Genomic DNA, 10,863 nt, shown 5'->3' with positions numbered 1-10,863 from the left:
TGTAAAGAGGTTATACGAGTTGATCGTAAAAACTCGGGAAACAATCCGACTCATAAGTCGGAACGAGATCCTGAGTATGAAAACTTGGAAATATTTCGATCCATAGATCGAAGTGTAAAACCGAGTAGAGGAAAAACGCATCGCAAAAATAACCTAAGTCATGAGAACTCGCTAAAACAAAAGCTGAGTATGAGGAATAACAAAAAGAGATAGGAAAACCTAAGGAGAAGTTTCAAGGACGCCTAAAAAGTCCTCAAACAAAAGGTTTTCAAAGAAAAAGCTAAGGGGAATTCAGGAAAACCAGAAAAGCATACACGCAAAAGGTAACTTAAAACCCTTATCCAAAAAAGGGCACCGAACAGAACATTTTGTTTACGGCCTTAAAAGGCCAAAAATTGTTCACACAAACCAACAACAATAAATGAGTTTAAAAAAGGGGGGACCCACAAGCCGGGCCCCCATATAGCCATAGAAATAAAAAATCACTTCTTCAAAGGAGTAGAGGAACCACCACCACCAGGACCAGGAGGAGGAGCTGAAGAGGAAGTCGGAGGAACGGAGGAACGGAGGACGAACTCGGAGGATCTCGAGGAGGAGACTCAATAATCCTCTGCCCCCGAGTCTTCAAATCTGACTCAGAGACAACCTCGGGGACAGGAGGATACACGATGGCACCATCAATAACTACCTTGTCAGGATGTAGAGGAGAAAGATCCAAGTCGGGAGCGATAACTCTGACTTGTTCCAAGAAAATTCTCCAAGACTCCTCGGCACCATCGGCAATAGAGTCCTCCAACTCGGCGTATGCGTTCCGAGAATTCAGTAAGTCCTTCCTCACGGCCACAATATCTTGAAATAAACTGTGATAGCTGTCTTGTGCCATCTTCCTCAAATTCGCCTCCAAAGTGCATTGAGCCCGCAGCTTACCCTCCTCCTCCTTAAGGTGATCCCTCTCCTTCTTCAACTTATCTCTCTCCTCCTTCAACTCCTTCTCATGTTTTTCGTAAAGAAGAATCCTCCCCTCCAACTCCTCAACCTTCGAGGATGCCCCCAAAGAGCTAAGGGGAGTCTTCTCGAAAATGTCCAAAAGTTTGCCACAAACACCCGCTGTCCTAAAACTCTCCTCGGCCATGGTGGTGAGGTGGTTTCGAACAGAAACATCATCCATATTTATAAAAGGATAGATGTTCTTTCGGACGAATGCCGAAGCATCCGCCTTAACCCCACCATCAAAAGAAGAAGGGCCAGACTCTGAAGTCTTGCGTTTCTTCTTCTCTGGCTCGGAGAGAATTTGGGCAGAAGGGGGTGGTCGAGACAAACTCAAGGAAGAAATAACAATAGGTTGAGAGGGAGTCCCACTATTTGTAGGAGGAGGAGGAAGAGGAGGAGGAGAGGTGATCGCCCTAGCACCTCCCGATCTAGCTCGGGACTTCGCCTTAGCCTCCTGGACCCTTTGGTAAGCCTCCTGAGCATTCTTCTTTGCCATATCTACAAGAAAAACGACCAACAGTCATAAGTCGATAATGTTCAAGTCGGTAATGTTCAAAGTCTGTAAAAACAACTCGGAAATCAAGAATGCATGCACTACCTAATTGAGTTTGAACAAAGGTCGGCGTTCCTTGAAGGATTTTTCTGGTATCCAAGTATGGGGACCTCCCCCACGCTTCTCGGAAAAACCCCACAATAGCCGCCTCCACCTCGTCCAGGTCATCTGGACCATAATTTTCACAAGGGGAGGCCGGCAACCAATAAAGGGGAAAGCGAGGGGAGGAATGCTCATCCAGGAAAAAGGGATGGTGACCCTCTACGGCTTGAACTTTGAAAAAATAGTTTTTGAAGTCATGAAAAGATTCGTCAAAAAGGGTGAAAATCCTCCGACCTTGTATGGCTCGGAAGGATACCCATTGCTGTTTGTTGTTTAGCCCACTAAAGGGCTTGGTCATATGGAAAAGAAAGAAGAAAATCCTCAAAGAGGTCGGAAAGTCCAGAGCATGGCTAATAAACTGGTAGATCTTCAAAAAACCCCAAGAATTGGGGTGAAGTTGAGTAGGGGCAACTTTACAGTGGTGCAAAACGGATATCTCAAAATCCGAGAAAGGAAGGAAAACACCCAAGCGGGTGATCATACATTCATACATGAAGAAAAAATGAGGAACTGCCTCATTAACCCTCCCAAAACAGACCCGGTCTTCAGGACCCGGGGTGATCAATTCATATTTTGGCTCGTCCTCCTCCGAAGTACAGAGCCGGTGATGAGTACGAAGATGAGTGATAAACTCAGCATCGACCAGGGGTTCCTCCCCAAGAACAGTGTCATCAACCCACAAAGAAAGAACATCTACGGAAGCCATTTTTTATACAAAGAAAAGTGGCAGAAACCTACAAAAAGAAAAAGAAAAAGAAAAATCAAAAAACACGGCCCCTAAAGAGGAGAGATGCGAAGCCAGAATCTACAGGTCGACCTATCTACTCACAAAACAAAACATGCAAATGCGAAGCATGACGTAGAAGAAACAAAACTAACCTTTATCCGAAGAAACGAAGGCTGGAAAGAACGGAAATCTTCGAACGCAAGAATGCAGCACGAGCAGGGAAAAAGAAAAGTTTGAAAGATTGCAGAAACGGAAAAACGAAAGAGAGGGAAAGTATTTATAAATAGGCTGAGGGGCATAATGGTAAAAACGAGGCAGTCATTAATGAGACTGCACCGTTACCAAAGCCCTCAATCCCTAAATGATCCCTCAACGGACACGACGCTTGAATTGACGTAACTGTCAGAAACAAAAGGTCGCGAAAATCACGTCGGTTTCAAAACCCGTGAAAGTCGGCTGTGAACCCGAATTGAATACTTGAACCCAAACCTTAACAGGATCTTGGGCTCAAGTAGGGGCACTGTTCATACCCTGGCCCAATGCTAAGGGCCCAGGTCCAATCAAAAGGCCTGATCCAATAAATTAAGCCTAGCAAGGCACCGACCTCCACCACAAAAGTCGGTGTCAACCACGACTTAATATGAAGAAGTTGGTTATGAGATTAGCTGGCAGATAAACACTCATTCAAATGAGTAACCGCCCCGAAAATCTCTCCAACCACTTCATAAAGCCATATCTTAACCTCCCCAAGATAATGGGACGGTTAACGGCCTAAAGATACGGCACTACACCAACGGTGGTTATTGGCTCACCACTATAAGTACACTGACACCAATCAGGTATTTCTAAGCCCAATACTCTCTAGACCTGCTCACACCCTTGCTAACTTAGGCATCGGAGTGTCTTTGCAGGTACCACCCCCCATTCCTGCACGCGAGCAAGTCGGACGGAGCCTCCCGAGTTGCAGACACACCCGGAGTTCTCCTCCTTCATACACTTGGGCCATCAAACGTCATCCATCTTATTAATCTCCGGTTACCCACCGTAACAAAAGTAATTTATAAATAAATTATTTTATTTTTTAGTTTTTAATTTTAAAATTATATATTTTATAAAAATGTGATAAAAAATAATAATTTTGTTTTAAAAATTATACCGAATATTAATATCATTATTTTTTATAAGTTAAAAGTTTAAAAAAATACTACTATTTTTTTATAAATTAAAAACTCAAAAAAAATTACTTTTAAAACTTTTTAAATGGACTTTTATTATTAGAATTCTATAAAATTTTTAGAAAGTGAAAATTTAGCTATGATAGCGTCTTAAGGGTGAACATGCATTCAGTGTGTTTAAATCTAAGAGGAGATAAATTCTTTTTTGTTTTGTAGCAGTTTCTTCTTTATGTGTTTTTGTAATCCTTTAGTCTTTGCTGTATTATTGAGGTAGGGTTTTTTGTGTTTTGTTTTGACTTGATCGATTTTGATTAATTATTTATTTTTGATAATAATGTCAAAGAAAATTTTAATTAATCAAAGATCGATCTTTATATATATTTTTTGTTTTGGATTGAGGTTGTAATTTAATAATAAAAAAATCTTTTAAATTATTAATTTACTAAAATTAAATTTTTTAAAAAATTAATTAACAAATTTTGTATACAACTAAGTTCATAATTGTGATTATTTTTCACTAGAGAAACAAGCTAGTAATTTTTTCTCATTCCACCTAAAAATCAAATTAATAATTACTAATTTACTCTGCAATAAGTGACAGAATTTTTTGTATGCTGCAACAAGATTAGTGACAGGTTAATGTTACTTAAATTTGAATTAACTGAAATTTGCTTACCCAAATAAATACTCATTACATGTCATGATGATGAGTAAAGCTGTCACCCTAAATATTTCCCACCCTAATTTGATGGCTTCTGATTAGTGGCTCACTGGCACATTCTTGGCCCATTTGCTTATGTCTCCAACTCTTTCTTCTAAATATGACTCTGAATCATTGATTGATATAACCACAAAAGAAATTACTCTCTATCTTAATAATCAACTACCACATGCATATATAATCATGAATTTACTTTTGAATTTTGATGGAATATCAATGCAAAATAATTTTATACGTACATTTAATTAGATAATATTAAATTAATAAAAATAATTATTTTTATATTAATTATATAAATAATTATTTAAAAATTAAATATAATTAAATAATTATGTAAAATATTGTACTGTCTGAATATATTAGAATTAAATTTTGTAATTATTTTCATTAAACAACCTTCCTTTGCTTGCTTTGCTTATCAAATATTTCTCGACCATCCCTTTAATTATTTTATTAGTACTTTTTTTTTTATAAAAATTATCATTTGTATGTACGCTTGTATTACACTGCATGTGCTTTTGCCCTTTATTATTATTATTATTGTTATTACTATTTTTCTTTTTCTCTTTGAATATTCCTTCCCTTTTTTTTTTGGGTTCTTTTTACAGATAGATACTTGCAAAATTCTCTTCTATTTTCATCCAGAAAAAAAAAAAAATTGAAATATAAACATAAAAGGAAAAAAGGAAGGGAAAATCTGAATTCTGAAGAACATTCTGAAAACGAAGGAGAAGATTGAGTTCCCCCATTTCCTGAATTGTGAACCTCGTGATCTCTGTTTCCCAACCATACACACACGTTTTTGTTTGTTTCTGAATTCGTTTCTCTGTTGCAAAAAAGTTTCATCCTTTATCTAAAGGGGTTTCCCAAACAAAACAGAAGAAAAGGAAAGGGCATTACTTGCAAAAGATTCCTCGTTCATCTTCTCAATTCAATCATCGAATGAACGAGATTCAGAACTGGGTCTTCTCCATCACCATGGGCAGAGTAATCAGGAAAATGGGGTTTCTTTTGATACCCAGATGAGCATGTCTTCTCTTTACCTTATCCTCTTTCTGCATAAGGAAACACGTTATGCAACAGAAAACAACCACCTTTGTGTCTGTTCGGTTCATAACATGATTGTATTTCATTGAATTATTCTTATATTACGAGGGAAGCTTCAAGGATTGGTGTTGTTTTTTCAGATTTGTTGGAGGGTGTTAGTTTTTCTCATTTTGAATCATTGTTGTTGTTATTATTGTTATTATGTTCAAACAGATACTCAATAAGCTTCCTCGTAAGTCATCCAAAGGTTCTGAACATGGTGGAAGTGGAAACCATGTTCATTCAAAACAGGGGAATTCTTCTCCTGCATTGCATGGAAATTCTGATTTAGATGCAGGGCATCATCAGAATCATGGTAATGTTGCATCATCGGGTTTGAATGGGGATTTGATGTGTCTCTATGACGAACCATTGCCTACATTCAGGGATGTTCACAGTTCTGAGAAGCAGGCTTTGTTTGTGAAGAAGCTAAGGTTGTGCACTGTTGTTTTTGACTTCACTGACCCTTCAAAGAACCTCAATGAGAAGGAGATTAAGCGGCAGACATTGGTGGAATTGGTGGATTATGTGACCTCTGCGCATGGCAAGTTTACCGAAGTGGTGACATTGGAGGTTGTGAAAATGGTGTCTGCTAATATATTCAGAACATTGAGTCCTGAGCCGCGTGATAGCAAATTCGTTGAAGGCCTTGAGACGGAGGACGATGAGCCTTCGATGGATGCTGCATGGCCTCACTTGCAAGTTGTGTATGAACTTTTTCTGAGGTTTGTTGCATCACCTGAGCTGGATGCAAAGTTGGCCAAGAGGTACATTAATCAGTCCCTCATTTTGAAGCTGTTGGAGTTGTTTGACTCCGAAGATCCCAGAGAAAGGGAGTACTTAAAGATGACTTTGCATCGCATCTATGGCAAGTTCATGGTTCATCGCCCTTTCATTAGGAAAGCCATCAATAATGTCTTCTTCAGTTTGATTTTTGAGACAGAGAAACATAATGGGATTGCTGAGCTCCTTGAAATACTGGGCAGCATCATTAATGGTTTTGCTTTGCCATTGAAAGAAGAGCATAAACTGTTCCTTGTTCGTGCATTGATTCCTTTGCACAAACCAAAATGCTTAGCAATGTACCATCAGCAATTATCTTACTGCATTACTCAATTTGTAGAGAAAGATTGCAAACTCGCAGATGCCATCATTAGGGGATTGTTGAAGTACTGGCCAATAACCAGTAGTTCAAAGGAAGTTATGTTCCTCGGAGAGTTGGAAGAAATCTTGGAAGTAACTCAACCTCCAGAATTCCAGCGCTGTATGGTGCCATTGTTTCGGCGTATTGCCCGTTGTTTGAACAGCCCACACTTTCAGGTAGGGAATTCTTAATGCTCTTGTTCTCCCCTTTTTGTCGTATCTGGCTTTCTGCCTTTTGATATTCATTTGTTTGTTCCAGTCAAGAATCCATATTACTCACCAACCAAAGTTTTATTGCTTATATCTTTGTGTCTATATTTTCAATTTAACAACAACAAATTAAAAAGCAACAATAATAAAGACATTGTGAAGTTTTTTGTTTCCTTGAGCCATATCTCCATGAACGTGTTAGTGTTTGAACCTCGTCTTGTATGAGCACTGTGAGTTTACAAGAAATCTTAGTTGTTCCTCACTGCTTACAGAGTGCACAATGCTGCTAAATATGCAGAGGATAATTAAGGATGCTGATTATAAAACCTGTATGGAAAAGCTTTTAAGAAATTAAAACCAATGGTGGTATGCAATTTTCATGATTGGAGATTTTGATCTTGCTGGAAACTTGTAAAGGTTATTCGATAATATGCTATAATGTATTGTATTGTGTGTTTTATGTTTCTATTAAGCCGTTAACGTGCTGGTCCCAACTCTCTCAGGCACCCCATTCCTTCCTCCCTCATAAAATTTCCTTAATATGCACTCTCATTTGGAAGCTCTTTGTACTTGAAGCATTGAGTTTGACCAGACATTGTGAAAATTAATTTTAATTTAGAGTAAGAATGTAGGAAGTATTAAACTCTTGATCACTAGGTTCATGAGGATAGATTTCCCAAAAGCTTAGGTTGTTAAGTGAATTCCTGATGACTGGATGTCAATCGTATTCGTTAGAATGTAGCAAGATTGATTTCATTTCTAGCATATGACTCACTTTAGCACATCTGTTTCCTAGTAATTTAGGAAAGTTCCTCTTTAAATTTATGTCTTATGCTTTAGAGGTCACCTCTGTATCACTTCCATATTGTGTGACTTCGCACTTCTAACTTGTTATATACAATATTTAACTGTTAGAAGTTAATGCTGTGAATTGTGATCCGCATAAGCTATATGTTTCTGATTTTACTTCCAAATATCAGATATTGTTGACTATCAATCAATATGCTTAAATGAATCTAATTAATTGGCCTTGTAGTGTAAATCTCATCATGCAACGCCAATGATATGAAATCATTAAAATATAGTTGTCATTTATCATAAACCTATGGCCTAGCTTCAGCTGCATTATACTATTCTACGTACATTAAATCTCATATTTTAACTCTGTCAGGTGGCTGAACGAGCTTTGTTCTTGTGGAATAATGATCACATTCAGAGCTTAATCAAACAAAATCGTAAAGTAATTCTTCCCATTATCTTCCCTGCATTGGAGAAAAATACTAGAAATCACTGGAACCAGGTTGTCCATAGTTTGACCTTAAACGTGCGGAAGATCTTTTATGATCTTGATCCTGATCTATTCAAGGACTGTGTGCTAGAATATGACAAATATGAAGCAAAGCAAGATGAAGCCACTGCAAGACGTGTAGCCACTTGGAAACAATTAGAGGAACTTGCTGTAAAGAAGGCTGCAAGTAGTGAAGCCGTGCTTGTTCAATAACCCATTATTAGATCTGCAGGTTAGTTAGAACTGGAATATGTATTCTGCTCTATTAACTGATAATTTTAAGGAATTTTGTAGTATTTTAATATTTTTCATGTAATGGATTGGTGAATAGGAGTAGAGAACCAATTTGTTGAATGTTTCCTAGCTCCTGGGTGGCAGCCAAAGCTAATGTTCGATATAAAATATCCTTTTATATCGAGACTCGGCACATTTAAACCCTTAATCCCTTTTTTATAACTTCTGAGAGTGTACCTTGCAAACCTTGTGATCTAACTTAAACCCAGTTTGTATCAAACCTGTAGGGGCAACATGATGTAGAATTTGGTCAAACCATGATAAATCCTGTTCATGTAAAGGTTAAAGTCTGTAGCTTCCTATGTGACTGGCTCTAAAGTCAGCCTATGCCACTTGAAATTTTAAACTCTGTTAAGTGAAATATGTGATGCCTTAAGGGTATGCTTGTGAGTTGAAAGCATAATCAGAAAGAGAGGGAAGAGAAGGGCTTAAAGAATAGAGAGTAAAATAGACCCCCCCCCCCCCCCCCCCCCCTTGCTTATTAAGGCATCCCCTTCCCTTCTTTCCTCTCCAAGATCCTAACTTGCAAGCACATCCTAAAGGGAATTCATTCCTTGAAGTATTTTGGATTCTTCATTATTATAAGAACAATGGCATAGAGTACTTTGAATTTATGTCTAAATCCTTCAGTTTATCTTTTCAGCTTCCTGAAGAAATGTAGTATTTGGGTGCTCCTTGATGGAACTGTCTTCATGGATAATGGGATGTATGGTTTTGAGATATTATGCAGCATGTAACACAGCAGCACAAGAGTGTATACAACAGTAACAACAACTGAGTGGCTGTGCTGCTTGATGTTGGTGGCATGGATGGTGAGTTTGCATATAAGCAATACTCCTTGCCAAATTATTGTGATTCAATTTTGATTTCTCTTTGTCCATATAAAAATATATACTAACATCAAATCATATATTGTCATCTCAATAAAAGAGTTTTGTTATGGTAAAACTATCCGAGAGATCAAACTCTTACTGAGGTGACAATACATGATTAATGGTCAATTCTGTTGTCATTGTTATATTTGAGAAAGTTGGCTTTTTTCCTTTATTTTTTTGGAGGAAACATTACTACCCTACTTGAAGTTGTTGTAATGTAATTATATGACTAATTGAAGAAAACTCGAGATGTATTTTGCCACCATGATAAATTACAACTCTCTCTTTTCAACATTTTCTGTCACATTCACTTGTTATCTAATGTGGATATGGGACTCAAAAGTCAAGACTCAAGGGTACATATCTTCCTTCTTGATACAAAAATAACTGGCTGATGTTATATTTAATTGAGAATGTAAGTCAACGAAGTAACACACGCCTTTGAAATAAGATAATTACTATTACTACGAGACTTCATCCATCAGTTACCTTGAAGATATATCTATACAAGTGTTAAAAGGAATTTGATCCCACACAAAGGTTTAAAGGGTACAAAACTGAAAAGAATTAATGGAAAAAAAAAAAAGAAAGAAAAGAAAGGAGAAACAGTAGATTTTAATGCAGGATGCATGGTTAATTGGTTATAGATAATGCTATGATGTATTGGCATTTAAACGGTGTTTGATGCTCCAAATTTTGATCAACGATTACATTTCCCTGATTTTTTATTCTTGAAAAGAACTCATCCGAAGTTAGTACTATAGAGTTATAAAATGATAAAATAAATTAATTACTATTAAATTTGTAATTTTTATTTTATATTATCTAAAGATAATTGGATTATTATTTTTTTACTTGTTAATTTTCTCATTTTAAAAGAATTTGATCATTTATTTTTATAATCTAATTTTAATACACTGTCAGTATAAAGTAATTTTACATGTATATCCTTAATATCACATTAGTAAAAATCATAGTTATTACTTATCAGAACCAAATCGGTAATCAAAATACTGGATTATTGGGTCACTGCTCGAACTGTCGGATCACTGGTTGAATCGTCAATCCAGTTATAATTAAATAATTATATAAAAACTGATACCAACTCTCTCTACAACCAGTTTAAGCCATTTTTTCTTTACTAATGACACCACATCAACAATTTTGATGATGTGGAAAAATATGAAAATCAACCAATCACCATTTAGTAAAATATTTTAAAAAAATTAAAACAAAAAAATCTTATTTACTATTATTCAATTAAAACATCAAGTGCTAATTAAATGCAATAAACATACATTAAAGGTATCATAATAATAATAATTATAAAAAATTTCAGTTACAAATATTTAAATTCTACAACATATTCAAATTCTACAATTTATATATATTAAGACTCCTATTACTCTTTATTTTTTAATCTCTCATACCAATTGTCAAAAATTTCTTAAATTTAAGATATTTTTATATATTTTTCATTTTCATTCATTCATTTTTTTAATTATTTACAAATAAAAAAGACATGAAAAGACAAAGTGTAGCAATTAATACAAATCAAAAAATAAAAAAAGAAGATGCAATTCTGTATAACTCTAATATAAATAACTTATGTATTTTTTTAAAATAAATAAATTCAAAATCTTAAAATAATATATTCTGTAAAATATTTTTAATATAACATTTATTAAAATACACTATA

The 10,863-nt window shown here is 35.9% G+C and overlaps 1 protein-coding gene across 1 annotated transcript; it reads left to right on the top strand.

Annotated features, from left to right (window-relative positions):
• The first annotated feature begins 4,939 nt into the window (after positions 1-4,939).
• Positions 4,940-9,468, top strand: LOC130970458 (serine/threonine protein phosphatase 2A 59 kDa regulatory subunit B' eta isoform-like). Its single transcript, XM_057896545.1, has 3 exons — positions 4,940-6,674; positions 7,879-8,227; positions 8,933-9,468. Exons 1-2 carry the CDS (start codon positions 5,517-5,519, stop codon positions 8,206-8,208), a joined length of 1,488 nt encoding a protein of 495 aa, XP_057752528.1. The 5' UTR covers positions 4,940-5,516; the 3' UTR covers positions 8,209-8,227; positions 8,933-9,468.
• Positions 9,469-10,863: the final 1,395 nt, after the last annotated feature.

This window comes from Arachis stenosperma, chromosome 3, assembly GCF_014773155.1.
Source record: "Arachis stenosperma cultivar V10309 chromosome 3, arast.V10309.gnm1.PFL2, whole genome shotgun sequence".
In the NCBI taxonomy this organism is placed as follows: domain Eukaryota; kingdom Viridiplantae; phylum Streptophyta; class Magnoliopsida; order Fabales; family Fabaceae; genus Arachis; species Arachis stenosperma.
This window is presented reverse-complemented; position numbering and strand designations above follow the sequence as displayed.